This window comes from Magallana gigas, chromosome 7, assembly GCF_963853765.1.
Source record: "Magallana gigas chromosome 7, xbMagGiga1.1, whole genome shotgun sequence".
Lineage (NCBI taxonomy): Eukaryota > Metazoa > Mollusca > Bivalvia > Ostreida > Ostreidae > Magallana > Magallana gigas.
In genome coordinates this window covers 23,988,591-24,004,277 of record NC_088859.1, presented here as the reverse complement: position 1 = coordinate 24,004,277, position 15,687 = coordinate 23,988,591, and the positions used below count along the sequence as shown (strand labels likewise).

The window sequence follows — 15,687 nt, the reverse complement described above, 5'->3', positions numbered from 1 at the left end:
TAACCATGCCCCTTTAAGCTCGAAAGTATTCTGTTTGTCCTCAAAACAGGTTTTCCCATTTCATTGAAAAAATGCAAAAGAAATTCATATAAAATAACAAAGTTGATATTGATCTCTGTTTTTTGGAATCGTACTTCAAAAATGATTCTCTGTCGATCAATCAAATAGAATTTTGGTGTGTCGAGGAACCTTAAAGATCGTCTGACAAAAAGGTGTCCAGTTTTTACATAGAAGAAATAAAGAGGGAGCTGGTCGGGACTTTTTAAATTTGCCGATATCGAGGGGGTGCTGGTTTTTTATGGGTGGTGGTATTAAGAAGTTTCACTGTTGTAATAAACCATTTATTTATTAATTTTTAGAATGCTGAGCTTAAGAAAAAGACAGAGGAAGATGCCAACAATATGGAGAATGCAGAAGAGCAGAAAAAGAAACTTGCTCGTGAAGTTGAGGCTCTGACTGTCAGGTTAGAAGAATCCACAACATTGGCTGACAAACTGGAGAAGTCCAAAAAAAAGCTACAGGCAGAGGTTAGTTAGACTTGTTAAAGTCTCATTGAACAGTTTTTACTGGAATTGCTGTGTAGGTTCATAGGTTTAATTTTTTTTTAAACTTTATGCTTTGTTAATTTTAGGTTGAAGATTTGACTGTGGAGTTGGAAACCCAGAAATCTGCTGTTTCTAATAGTGACAAAAAGCAGAAAAAATTCGACCAAATGCTGTCAGATGAAAAGGCTGTTTCACAGAGGTATGTCTTGTGTATTGAATTGAAATTTTGAAATCAAGGAATCTTGTTTTAGGATTAATGATCTGTGATAATCACACATGTATATATTTTAACTTTACAGACTTGCAAATGAGAGAGATAATGTGGAAAGAGAGGCTCGGGAGAAAGAGACTAAGATATTGAATTTGCAGAGAGAGTTAGAAGAATTGAAAGAAATGTATGAAAAGTCAGAGAAGGGCAGGTTAGCATCTCAGCGGGAACTGGACGACCTCATCTCAACCAGTTCAGATGTTGGAAAGAATGTAAGAAACTGTCATTTTTGGTTTTCCAACAGTTGGAAGTTTTTCAAATGATATCTAATCAAAATCACATTTATTTTGTATGTGTTTGGGTGGCAACTACAATTTTACATTGACTAACTGCCTTTGAACATTTGTATTTCCTCAGGTGCATGAATTGGAGAAGGCCAAGAGGACATTGGAAAGTCAGGTTGAGGAACAAAGGAATACAATTGAGGAGTTGGAAGATGAGCTGCAGTGTTCTGAAGATGCTAAGCTGAGATTAGAAGTTAACATGCAGGCACTAAAGACTCAGCTAGAGAGAGAGTTGCAGGGCAAAGAGGAGGCAGTGGAGGACCAAAAGAAGCTTCTCCTCAGACAGGTCTGCATTGTCGTTATTGTAAATCTCTACTTGAAATTTGACTAAAAATGAATTTTCAGGAATAATTACTCAATATTGATTTTAGCATCATTCATTAAGGATTTAAGAAAAGTTGAACAGACAGGAGGGCAGGGCAGTGACATGTTGTTTTACAAATCATTTATAAATAACATCTACGCAGCACTGTTAAACTTACTATGAAAATATCAGCGGATTTAAACGTTTATTAAACGATGCATCTATTATTACAAAATATTTATGTAAAGTTATTTAATCAGGATATAAATGTGATATTAAATGAAACAGTATTGTTAATGCTACATAGTATGGTAATTAGGGTAATGTTTTGGGAGTTTATTAAATTTAACAAGCTCATCAAAGAAAATCATAGACCTATGGGATTAATTTTCTGATATGGAGTTCCATTGTACCACAGGAGAAAGTGGGGAAATTTTGAAACAACTAATTGCATCTGTCAAGACTTTAATTAGAAAGTAATCAAAGTTTTATCAACAGAAGAGCATTGCTTGGCTACCAGTATTTCCACTTACTGCAAAGGGAGGAGTTATGTCATTTTGTTGGGTTTTCTTTAAAACAATCAAATAAAAAAAAAAATCAGCATAAAATAAAGGGACACATGATCTAAATACAGGAAGAAGGGATTTTTTCTTTTAATTTTTCAATCCTGAATTTTAACTTTTTAAAAATAGTTAAAAAATAAAAATTTCGAATGAAAAAAAAAATTATTTTTAGCTAATATAACTTTATCAGTGGGGGGTATTTCGATGAAGTGGGAGGCAATTCCAAACGAACAATGTTTTTTTCACTTTATGTTATTATGTAAGTGTTGTATTATGGATTTGAACATGTACATTTCTAGTTGAGAGACATGGAAGCTGAACTTGAGGATGAAAGAAAACAAAAGGCAATAGCAGTGAATGGACGCAAAAAACTTGAAAATGATCTTAAAGACTATATTCAGCAAGTTGAAATGGCAAACAAAGTAAAGGAAGATGCTGTAAAACAACTGCGTCGTATTCAGGCACAGATGAAAGAAAATCAGAGAGAATTAGATGAGGCAAGATTAGCGCGAGAAGAAATACAAGGCTCTTTAAAAGAGAATGAACGTAAGGTAAAAACACTTGATGCTGAAATACTGCAGCTTCAAGAAGATCTTGCAGCAGCAGAAAAAGCCAAGCGTAATGCTGAAGCAGAGAGAGATGAACTCCAGGATGAACTTAGTAGCAATACAACTGGAAAGTAAGTTCACAATTCAGGTTGAATTTTAATTGGCATATTTATTGATATCTTGGCACCAATATCTGCATTTGTGCAGTTATATTTAATGTGTTGGCTATGCCCCACAGTCTTCTAGCAATCATGCAGATTTTTCTTTTAAGTGCAAGAAAGAAGAATGTTCCTTTCTAAAGCAGTAAAATTATCAAAAGATTTTTTATTTATTAAACTGAATTGTGCACAAAAAGAAACCAATGAATTTCGTAGTGAAAATTGCATGTTTTTTTTTTTTTTTTTTTTTTTTAGATCTGCTTTGTTGGAGGAGAAAAGACGAATGGATGCTAGAATTCAACAACTGGAAGAAGAGCTTGAAGAGGAGCAGAGCAATAGTGAAATGTTAACTGACAAAGCACGAAAGGCACTCAACCAGGTAGAATTTGACTTTTTTTTCATTGTTTTATAGCTGTAAATTAAGACGTTTAATCTGAAAGCAGTGGAATTATGAGTTTGAGGTGGTATGGGACATGTGTACATCATACTAGTAATCAAATACGTTCATCGTTTTAGAATTTTCAAATTTTATCTTATATGACCAAAAAGACTGGGTTTAAAAATGGTAAAAGATAAAAAAGCCCCAACAGGATTCGACCTCATGACTTACAAATTCGTAGTTAAGGTGCTAACATATTGAACTACATTGTTAAGGTGGTATGGGACACCTCCATCTTATGACTTATTGTTTATCGAAATAAACATTAAAATGAAGTCTAATTATATAAGTAGTTTCTTTCTCAAAACTGTCACCTAACAGCCTAGCGTAGTGGGTTAGAGGGTTTACTACAAATAATGAGTTCGAATCCCGCTGGGAGTTTTAGATTTTTTAACTCTCCAAAAATTTTCAAAAGCTATTCTTTTGTTAAATAGTGTAACATTTAAAAATTTTAAATCAGCGAAAGTATTCTAATTTTAATGTACTTTAATCCACATTAATATTGACTGATGTCCTATACCACCTTAAATTATATATTGGTAAGAAAGAAAATTATACTTGATTTTATTGTTTTTTTGATAAAAAGTATGTCCCAATATAGAGGTGTTCTATGCCACCTTAAACTATTTTTCTGATTTTGATATTTACGATGATTTAGAAAGGCATTTTTAATAGGCAACCAAAATTTGTTGAGTTATAAGCGAGTAACAGAGCTTGAAATTCTTCACTATATAAACAAAGCGTTTGTTTACATTTTGAACATTGAAGTAAAAATTTCAGTTTTAAACCTAAAACGAATATCTTAAATGTTAGGAACGATTCACCTATGCTTAAAATAATTAAAAAGATAGACAAATAAGCTGGAAAAAGATTTTTTACTGGTATTTTGTACCTATGTAAACAAAAACAGGGCACGAGCCTTGTTTACTTGACAGAGAATTGTGAGCCCTGTATCTTGCTTATAACTCTACAAATGACTCTCAAATTTTATTTGATCATTAGAAATGCATTTCTAAAGCATTGTGAATAACGAAAACATAAAAATAAAATTTAACCAAAATCATGACCATGCCCCTTTAAGACAAACTGAGGTTGTTTTATTTTTCATTTGAACTGTTGCCCTTTCAGGTCGAACAGCTGACCACAGAACTTAACACTGAAAGGTCATTGTCCCAGAAAATGGAGAATCAGCGTTCAACATTGGAAAGACAGAATAAAGATCTTAAAGAAAAACTAGCAGAACTTGAAAACCAGATACGAACTCGTACAAAGGCCACCATTGCCACTCTGGAGGGCAAGGTCTCTAATCTTGAGGAGCAGTTGGACGTAGAGACAAAGTAAGTTAAGGCGGAATGATACAGCAAAATTTCATTTTATGGATCATTAGAGTATCTATCATTTCTGAAACTGAGACGTCTGCTGGTGGTTCATGATCATCTGGCCACAATTGGGGGTCAAATTTTTACAAAGGAATATATTGGGAAAATTAAAAAAAAATCTTTTTCTTTTCAAAAATCAATTAAGCAGAAAAGATGTTATTTGAGTGGAAATATCCTCAGGTTGTTTAATATATGTCGAGAAAAATCTTTAAAAACCAAATAAATAAGGATAAGACTTTAATGGGGGGTGGGGTCGAATTTTTCACATTGAAAATAAATTTAATTAATCTCCAAAATATACATGTATAACACCGCTGTATAGTATTACTTATATGTAAGCATATTGACATTTTTTGATTCTCAGTTGTTTAAGATCTTTTTGAGAATGGCAATGATCAGTATGTGATATAACTATAAAATCATCTAGTTATAAAAGGGGCTTAACATAAGAACATCTGCAGAAAAGTTTGATATTTTAATACAGGATCTGTTTTACTCATTCATTGTTCCAAAATTTTGTATATGACTTCATGAAGCTGATCTTATTATGGCTAATGTTGCTCATGTGAGCCATGTGGCCCATGGGCCTATTGTTCTAAATCATATAATTATGCACATCCTAACAATAAGTAAACATTAAAAAAATAATGTTTAATCAAGACATAAGATATAAAACACATTGGTATTCCAAGAAAGTGAGAATATTGACTTGTCTTGCACTAGAAAGTTCATTTTTTCTGCATTTGTGTAACATCAAAGATTTCTAAACTTAAGTAGATTATAGATTTAAAATGAACAAGCTGATATGAGAACATAAGTTACAATTTTTTCTCTCAGGTAAATGTGCATAATAGTTTGTATAAAAAAAACCAAGATGCTTCCATGAGACAAAAATGTAATTTCACCGAAACTGGTCTTTGAATCAGATATTTTCTTTAGTTACCTAATTTCCCAGCAAAGGACTATATATGGTTTGAGCCTAAAACAGTCCCCTAAAATGAACATCACCAATTTACTGTAATTCTCTGTTTTCTTTGTACAGATATACATTTAGAGAATGTTCATAATTTTCATTTTGAATAAAGTGCCCACATTTTGAAAATATGACATCATAAAGTTTACCTTTTTCCGCCATTTTTGCATTTGTAGTGTAAAACGGCTGGTTTTCAAGCAGTTTTTCTTTAAGAAAACCTAGAGCGATCGCTTAAGGTCAAACGACACGTTCCTCAATTTTATATAACTTTTTCCAGGAATTTGTTGATGGTTTACTACTATTTTGACAAGCTTTCTTGCAAAAAATTAGGGTACCTTTCCAGGCATTTCTGCAAAATACTAGAGTATGCAAATTCCTATATAATCTTCTTGGAAATACACTTGAATTGCTGATATAAAAATAAATACATGTACAGCACAGCAAAATTCACTATATAGGAACTCTATCTCGGCCGGACAGGGGATTTGAACTCACGACCTCAAGAACATATACATTGTACGCTTCTGGCAGTGGGCGGCCACGGTTCTAACCACTTGGCCATCTAGACACATAACCACATCTAATTAAATTTTAATCTTTTTTAAAATAATTATAAAATTAATTTTTTTCATTGGAACTCCCTATTACGAGGAGATACAAAAAAGATTCTCGAGGAACGTGTCGTCTGACCTTAAACAAACAAAATACTTTCACCAAAGATGTGTCTTTTCAGTACTTATAAGTGGCAAAAATTTTGTTCTTGTTCAAAGCGTCGCTCTATATTTCCCATTCCAAAAAAAATAAGAAAAATGTCAAATAATGACTAATGTTTATTGAATTATAAAAATAGCATCACTTCTGACGTCATATATTGCCAGTGGGTGCAAATAAATCAAATGAATAGGTAAAAAATATAGTTTATATCAACTCTTCTAAAAAATAACACAACAGTATAATGTACCTGAAACACTTTAAAAAATGGCGAATAATGGGGGCCAAATTTGACTAATATCATATATAGTTCTTTAATAATTGCTGGAGAATAGATGTTTGAACATATCTAAACAGCTCGTTCATGTGAATGTTTATTTTCCTAACATGTCATTACATCTCTTTGTTATGAAAAGAAAGCAATGCTTGTCAAAAAAATGAAATGATTGGGGAATAGTTTAAGACCTGAAAGAGTACAGTGTGTTTTATTGGACTAAGGCGAACGTTTTTTTATTCGTTGGATTACGGATCTGCCGACCGAACTTTTTTGACTTTTAGAAAAAAAATAAAATGCACTTTTCCAAATTTTTTTTTACTGACCAACATAAATTAAAAGAAATGCAAAAAAAAAAAAAAAATGACTGGTGAAAAATATCAATAAAAACCACATAAATTGGTTTCATTCACAAAAAAATACCTTAACTCTTATAGTAGTTTCCTATCATATCGCGGGTTCTATGGTATCGCGGTATTTCTGTTTACGTAATAGTAGCACGCGCTAAAATTGACATTTGAGGTCGCGATATTTTTAGACATTGTTAACAGAGACACGCTGAACATCACTGAGATATATAATAGAGGAAACTCACAATAACATTATTTCTGGAAATATTTCAGTATTGATAGATTTTTCCACAAAATGATTTAACTACCGCGATATCATAGAACCGACTCATACACTTTCAGTTTTAAAATTGATCGGGTTTGGAATACGGACTTCTCTATCACACACCTGCCATGTTGTCTAACGGTGATTTGTGTTTTATCATTTAAATGGCATACTTTCACATATCTGTCATTTGCAAAAATGACATTAAACTGTCGTTTAAGACCTTGAAACAGTGTTGTCCCACACATACTGTGGGGCAGGCGGTGTCAGAAGTTCTTGAAAGTGAAAGAACCCACGTATCATGTTTGCCAGTTTTTTTTTTTTCGTTTTTTTTTTTCGACCTACCAACCCAATTTTTTTAATAAAAAACCCGTAATCCAATTGAAAAAAAAAAATTCGCCTAACTGTGGAGTGTTGATGTTGGTCCAACTGTGTTGAATTTGGGCACATTGATATCGATTTTGTGAACAGATTGGATCAAACTGTCCTGCTCGAACTTCTGCATGTTATAAAGTTGTTGTCTAGGAACTCCAAGACTCGGTTAACATTGGAATACCTTGTACCCTTTTTGTTTTTTGTTTTTACACACTAAAATACAACTTCAGATTGTTGAACTTTTGTTTCAGTTTTTATTCAGCTTTTACTTGAGCCAGTGTAACAAACAGCTTTCCCCTGAATTCACCATATAGATTTTATGAACATTTACATTACAATTTACAATATCCTGTCATCGTAGACGTTTGGCTGTGTATTCTTTTTAGCGCTTTTGGCGGAATGCGGCTTCTGCTAAATCAAGTTCATTGCTAAATGCCATGCATATATGTAAAGGAATTGTCACATTCAGAAATAGACTAATTAAAATCCACGCCAAATTGTTAAAAAACTAATTTCCGCCAAATATTGTACATGCCAAATACAAGATGAGTTAAAGAATGTTGGGTAGTATGAAATTAGTAGAAATTCGAGGTTCATCCTACTGGGCTAACAACAACTTCATGATTAAAACTTCAATATTTAACTCTAATGGTTAAACTTGTATTCTTACTCTATTGTGCCCCAAAATGAAATATTAATGCATGTATTCCCAACAACTTGAAAACAAGCTTGCCAATTACTTTCCAGTACTTTCAGTACTTTTATTATATGAAGCTCTCTTTTTCTTTCATTATTTTGTCATATATTTAGTAAGCATTATGCTTCCGTAAGATGACGTTGCTTTAGTGGGCAATTTGACCCTGTTGGCCTCTTGCTTTTTTGGTTTTTGGTATTTTCCCCCTTTGTCAAAGAGAATAGAAACATTGTCGTAGGTTTTAAAGTCATCTGCTTAATACAATGTTACATGGTTTCTAAATTTATTATTTTACTGATTTTTTGTTCTGGTTCACCTTATCAGGGAGAGGACTCAGCTGCAAAGGTTGTTGAGGCGACAAGAAAAGAAACTAAAGGACCTAGCCATTCAAGCAGAGGATGAACGTCGGCATGCTGACCAATACAAAGAACAGGTAACATATTTTTCGGACGGTAAGACAATGTTTTTTTTTCTCAGAGGCACTTGCCTCTGCCTGCCTGCTGGATAGACTTGTCTAAGGATTTGTGAAAAAAATGGAGGGTCACTGGGTGCTTTGAAATAGCGGTGGGTACGTTACCCATTTTAATTTCAAGAGTACATTCATTGATAGCAGAAGTTTTTTTCCTTTTTATTTTGTGTATGAAAGTTGAAACTATATGAAACTATCGTAGATTAGTAGAAAAAACATTTTACATTTTTAACTTCTTGAAAAGTACAAGGCCAATTGTTACCATTGTTGGTGTGAAGCACTTCTATGGTAAGGGAATCTAAATTGTGAAATTCATGGCTCTACCACTCCCAGGATGTCATAGGTGGGGCCAAATATGTTTTTTTAAAAAGCAAAATGTTCAAAAAAAAAAATTTCTACTCCCATTAGTGTTAAATCTAAAGCAAACTAGCATGGCACGGCGCCATGCCCTATTTTATCAACGCCATGGCCTTTTTCCAAATGCCATGCCCTTTTAATGATAAATAAAAGTGATGCCCTTTTTATTAACAGTAAATTTAAATCAAACACCATTGCCTTAGCCTCTGTTTTGATTACAAAGTCAACCAAAACTCGCTGGACTTCACGCACGAGTCACCTGAGACGATACAGGTAAACTGGAGAGGCCCAAGCTGAGGGCTATACTCGGCTGTCCTATAAACAAAGGTGATTTGACACCTATACTGGCACAATAATTTGATAAATAGCAACTGAATAATCTGTTTGAAATTTGTAATTGTACAAGCTTATCATTGAGAAACAATAATCAGATTAACCAGAATTTTCTCTGTTTCCAAAAAAACCACGTAACTCTTCTTGAAGAATGCATAAACTTAATTCATAATAAAAGATTATTATGCAGATTTTAATGCAAATTGGTTTTTAAACAGCAACAATTTTAAACAACAATTTCAATATCGAAAAGACTATATTCGGTAATGTCAAATATCTGCCCCCAATTTTAACCAATTTTTAAATACTATCGTATAAAAATCAAATCTTTTTAAGTCATAGTACAGAGGATGCCTATCATTTTAATCTTGATTTTAGTCACCATTGCTCATTCGCTGTTTATCTTTGACGTCACATAAATGACCCAATTTCCGCAAATTTGCAAACCAATGAAAATATTGTCATTTTTTCTTTTTATTTTGCATTCGGAATAATAGAGCGCAGGTCTGCTCAAGTACGAATTGTCCATATGTTTTTATTCATATAATTATACACATCTGGTACAAAATGGTACTTGAGCAAGCCTGTGCTGGATGTTTCCCAATTGAATAACTGTCAGAAAACACCCATTTTTCTGCTACAAACCTCATTTTTACAAAGTTAGACAATCTTTATAACGTCATTTCTACATTATGACGTCGCTGTAGTGAAAACCTTTTGCACACTTATTTTCAATTTGATTTCAACTATCTTCCACCTCATTTTTAAAGCTCTATATAAAACTTTAATTTGGGGGGCAAAAAATGCATAATACCGCACATAGTCCTTTCTGTGGTAAAAAGGGTTCAATAATTTTGCCATCAGTTGTCTACATATTCTCTTTTGACTGAGAAGTGGACAGGCATAGCCTACATCCATGTTATGCCTGTCCACTTCTCAAAAGAGAAAATTTTTACATTATACATGTCCTTTTATTCAATACTGGATACAGATGTGTGTATAAGCTCTAATATTACATAAACTGATAAAGCCTAAATGAAATAAAGAATTTTTAATGCATTTTGAGGAAGTCAGTAAGATTCCAGTTCCCTGAGAGCAAGTCTATTTTCCGATGCGAAGCCGAGGGAAATAGGCTTGCTTGAGGGGAACGAGACAGTAGCTAGGATGTGTCCTTTACAGAAAAACATTAAAAAAATGATTTAAAAATCAGCAACAATATGAAATATTTTGAAATTCTAATATTTTGAAGTTATTATCTTTCTAAATGCCATAAGCCTTTTACTATTTACTATTGCCAATGAATAAGTCTTATCAATATGCAGTGAATTCCCCCATTCATCATTGGTAGTAATTTTCACATAGTAATCAGTGAGAGGAAAACGGCTTATCCCTCAAATTGTTTAGTCTAATTATTTTTCCTGAATTTTGTCTGAAAATGAGCAATTTGACCTTTGCCCAGCATCTGCATGTGCCCCAAAAATATGTTTTTTTTTTATAGCAAAGTAGCTCCGATTATTCAAATAAGAATCAAGAATATACCTGAGCTTTTGAATATTCTGTAATGTCCTTAAATAGGTTGAGAAGATGAACAATCGTGTAAAGGCTCTGAAGAGGCAGATAGATGAAGCTGAGGAGGAAATCACGCGTGTAAATGCTCAGAAAAGGAAATTGCAGAGAGACCTTGATGAACAAATGGAGCAGAACGAGTCAGCTTCTCGGGAGATCTCATCACTGAAGAAATACAGGTAACACAAAGTTGAGACTGTATGTAGATAAAATTATTGTAGAGAGGGCATGGGTATGTAATCTAATTGTGTGTAATTATTACACAGGTTTAAACTCGAGTACTGTATACTGAGAAATATTCATCCCCGTTACATCTCAAAATAGCTCTCTTTATTCACAAATTTATCTGAGTGAATTCAAGACGGGGCGAAACCTTATGCAAGTGAAAAAGGTCAAAAATAACATGGGCAAAATAAACCCTGTATACAGTAGTTAGTTTTAAACTTGTTACAGTGTTATTAGATCCATCTTAACAAGTAATAACTGTTGCACATAGCATTTTCCTAATATAGAGGGTAGGTCTGGCACAAGGTTTTATAGGGGAAAAACAAGTAGAAACAAAAGTCATATGTTATTATCATGACCATAAATTTTTTGTGTAGAAACAAAGTTCCTAAATCCTGAGTGTCCATTGTGTGAAGGCCTTGGTAAGATGTTACTATCATTCTAGATGTGGCACAGCCTAATGACAGGGAAGGGCGTGAATTAATACACAATTCACTTGTAATTATAGTTTGGAACATAATACATTCTGGACCGTCTAACAAAATTAATTTTTTCGAACAAAATTGAACTATTCAACATCTCATGAAGTACTTAATAGTTTTTGACATAAAATGTTAATATCAGATAGTACCTTTGGAATACCAAAAAAAAAACATGAAAAAATGATTTTATTTGACAGTTATTTAAAAAGTCCTTTTTATCTTGAAAATCTATATAAATATTTTGAAAAAAAAATACAAGACTTGGATTACCTTTGGATATTAGGAGTTGGAAGATAGTATGTATTGTCATAGCTTCCTTCCAACAAGAATTGGGATTCCTCATTCAAACTTAGATTAATTTATGGTATGATGACATTGATTGAAGTGATGGTAGGTTTGGTAGTTTTGTAAGTGGTATATGATTTTGTAGTAGTTTCCATGCTCATCAAACCGCTGATTCTGACTGGTAAGTAGGCCATAGCTCGCATAACTCTGTCATATCTGTACAGGTCAATCCTAAGGTCCTCATACAACTATGCAGAATATCTATTGTATTTTTCAAGACACCTATCAAGATAATTTTTTGTTACTAAATTTCTGGCCTCTAATTGATTTACCTAAGTTTCTAATAGCTTATTGCATGAACTCCAGTATGCCATCAATTTTCACATGGAGATAAAATCACAACTATGCATAGCTTTCAAAAGCTCACCTGACCTGAAAGCTCAAGTGAGTGTTTCTAATCTTTTGTCCAGCATTCTTTTGTAAACATTTTACATTTTCAACTTCAAAACAAAATCATTCTGAAGAAAATAGAGCCTATAACTTTAAAATGAGTATTAAGAAATTAAGCTATTCTACAACTGTTTCACATTAAGGCATATACCATAACCTCTGAGGGTCACAAGTACAAGGACATAAATATATATAGTAGAAAAAACTCTTCTGAAATAAGGATGAAATGAAATGGAATTAACAGAGACAAGCGACCTTCTGAAGGTAGAATACAGAACTTTCAAGTCTAGTCATACTGAACTCCCAAAGAGAGACATCAGTGGGTCAGCATCCTTTTTTTTAATATAAAGAAATACTAGCATTTATGAAGGAAAAATGTAAAGAAAATATCTAAATGATTTGATTTGTGAAATTTATGAAGAAGCAAGGAATTGTTAAAGATTTAAAATTTATTCATACCATAAATCATGCAGGTCATAAAGGGACTTCACTAGGAGAAAAAAGGGAAGGGGTTGTGTTCCAATTTTAGATAGAGAATTAAGATATCTTGAGTAAATTCATGGAATTGTTATTAACATGTAAATAACTTCGAAAAAGTTCGAAAATATTATACTGTGACCTCTGAGAATAACGTTTGTATGAAATTAAATCTGTACACTAATAATAAGAATTTTGTAAAATTAAACTAAAAGCAAGCTAGTATGAAGAAGCATGAAAAGAATTTACTTGAATGAATGTTAAGTTAGACATGCAATTGTATCACATTTATTTTTCTATCAGATGACATTGTAAAATTTGTTGTTCAGTTGTGACCTTTTGGGTTTTTTTTTACATTCCTAAAGAAGGGCTTGAACACATTGATCTAGTAACATTTCTGCTGTATAAGTTGAGTCTGAATAGTTTTGCATGCAGCTTTCTTCACCAAAATTCATTGACCTGGAACCTTGAAGCATCAGTGCCTTATGTCAGTGTATAATCTTTCTGAATAATACCCCTGGAATGATTTATACATTCAAATATAATGATTATAATTGTGGACAAATAGAAAGGCAATGAAGAATACAGATCATTTTTTTGCATCTCTTATTAAAGGACTTTCTTGGAAGTCTCAGCTTAATATGCTGTGAAGGGATTTAGTCTGTGAAATGTGAAATACTACTGATACAAATCTTTGGTGTTTTCTAGACCCAGTGCAACTGCCAGACCAGCTCGTTCCCTGCTATCCTCCATCAAGACTGAGCTTGCTGATGATGATATAAGTGCTGATGAGACACCAGAGAACTCGGAGGCTTAGTGTTCTGTGTACATATATAGGCTGGTCAGCGACCAATGCATCTCTCGAGTCTTCCTGTCTGTACTGAATAATATCTTTATCTGTTACAATATTAAGATGGTGTATAAACATCCAACATTTAGAGACTGTATCTAATCTCTTATTGTTATTATATTTTGTTGCCCAGATATGTTTCATACCTGGTAATATGGGAACAGTTTTTTTTCTAATTTTTATTATTTAAGTAGTTTTTTAAAGCATCAGTTGTCATTGCATGGGTTAATTTTGTCATTTTCACCTGTCAACTATCACTGTTTTTTTTTTTTGTTCTGTGCTATAATAATGTGCTTCTTGTGTAATCTCAAGTGCTAGGAGCCAGTAAGTCCATTCAGTGATTCCATTTTTTGTTTTAATTGCAAAATGAAAATGCAAGGACCAAATGTTTTTTTGTGGAAGTGGTTATGATCAGTTTTTGGTTATGTGTTATGAACAAAGTTTTCATTATCATTCTCAGTTTAATGATATCAGATTTCACTAGGATTTGACCTATATGAATGACAGATTCTTTGTTGCTTCTTTTATAACATGTGATATTTAAGACATGGATGACTTTCATCCATATAAGTTTCCTTTGTACTGTATTTAATATGTATTTACACCTCTGTGATTGGACATTGCCTTCTAACTAATTTTTTTTTGTTAATTGCAACAGAACTTTTTGTAGTTCTAACATAAGTTAAAAAATGGATTAAGATATTGACTATTCATTGTTTTCTAAAAGCTCCATTTAAATTGACAGTAGATGTGTAGAATGTTTTATGCTTATAGCTAGCTATCAAATAACATTATTATTGAATTTATGGTGAAAGCTTTGCTATATGGAAGCATTAAATAAAATATTACAAACATTTGTTTCAGATAGTCAATCCTGATTGTATGATGTATGTATGCTTCATGTTTTTGTTTTTATCAGTTGGGAGAAGTGTGTATGAGTATGTATGTAAGAAATATTGTGGAAAGTTGTAGTTTCTTACCCCATGAATTTTGATTTTCACCTTTTAAAAAAAAAGATTTTAGGTCACCAGAGTCGCTGGTGTGACCTAATGAATCATCAAAGAAAGCATTCATTGTATTGTTTATATTAACATCTTTCTTTTAGCCAATTGATAAATTGATTATGAAAAGTAAGTAAAATTCACTAAATTACTGTTAATGTACAAAAGTACGTTAACTAAAAGAAATAGCCAAATCGTCTCCTGTGAGACTTTGAGTCTGACGTCGTCGTGATTATTTCGTGCAGTCCGTGTTTTTTCCTGAGTAGTAGGTCTCGACCAATCGATAAACTGGGCGTGTCAAGTTTGGTCCTGTCACTTTCTTGTCAGTTTCAGCCGCTGTAGATTTCGACCAATTAATAAACAGGGCATGTAGATTTCAATCTGGCTGTTTCTATAGAGCTATGAATTAACTATAAGTTTCCGTAAAAAATAGAGGGAAGAATACTTGGTAGATGTAAATATAGTTATATGATCTGAGGTCTCCCTTATTTTGACAGGGCTATTGTCACAATTTCATAATGACGTGGCAGTTTTTTCCCCGAACGGCTACTCGCCAAATACAAACACCCAATTTATTTAGGCAATTGTGGGGTCCTCTAAAGGGGTACAGGTAGAATTTACCTGTGTCCACCTGGATTCCCCATATCAATCAAATTAGCAATTTAGCATAAATATATAAGAAATAAATGCATGTTTCTATAAATCTAGTAATACGTAAAGGATACCAATTAATTTTTCTTTTTAATTATCCATGCATATTTTACAATTTCTGTAACTTTGATTAACATATCAGAATCATCGCCTCAAATCAACCCCATCACCCCAGCCCGAACCATTGCATGTTATAATATGTTCTCTCTCTCTCTCTCTCTCTCTCTCTCTCTCTCTCTCAAATCAATCTACAATGTGACCTTGACCCTGGGAGGTGCAGCAGTCAGGGCCAAAGTTTCAAACAACAACAACTGTAAGTTGAACAAATAACAGCAATGTGACCTTGTTCCTGTGAGGTGCAAGACTCAAGGTCAAAGTTAAACTCATGTACAATTTCAGCATGTATGACCT

General features: G+C 33.0%; 1 protein-coding gene across 3 annotated transcripts in view; it reads left to right on the top strand.

The window, feature by feature from the left end:
• LOC105332339 (myosin heavy chain, non-muscle) overlaps nucleotides 1-14,480 on the top strand; it is a 48,615-nt gene extending 34,135 nt beyond the window's left edge. For all 3 annotated transcript variants that reach the window (XM_034456461.2, XM_034456459.2, XM_034456454.2), the window contains 10 exons: nucleotides 360-527; nucleotides 632-744; nucleotides 845-1,025; nucleotides 1,171-1,383; nucleotides 2,264-2,643; nucleotides 2,926-3,049; nucleotides 4,238-4,446; nucleotides 8,455-8,563; nucleotides 10,865-11,034; nucleotides 13,483-14,480. In XM_034456461.2, coding sequence (XP_034312352.2) covers nucleotides 360-527; nucleotides 632-744; nucleotides 845-1,025; nucleotides 1,171-1,383; nucleotides 2,264-2,643; nucleotides 2,926-3,049; nucleotides 4,238-4,446; nucleotides 8,455-8,563; nucleotides 10,865-11,034; nucleotides 13,483-13,591 — 1,776 coding nt within the window. In that variant the 3' untranslated portion in view covers nucleotides 13,592-14,480. The remainder of the gene's footprint in view (nucleotides 1-359; nucleotides 528-631; nucleotides 745-844; nucleotides 1,026-1,170; nucleotides 1,384-2,263; nucleotides 2,644-2,925; nucleotides 3,050-4,237; nucleotides 4,447-8,454; nucleotides 8,564-10,864; nucleotides 11,035-13,482) is intronic.
• Nucleotides 14,481-15,687: the final 1,207 nt, after the last annotated feature.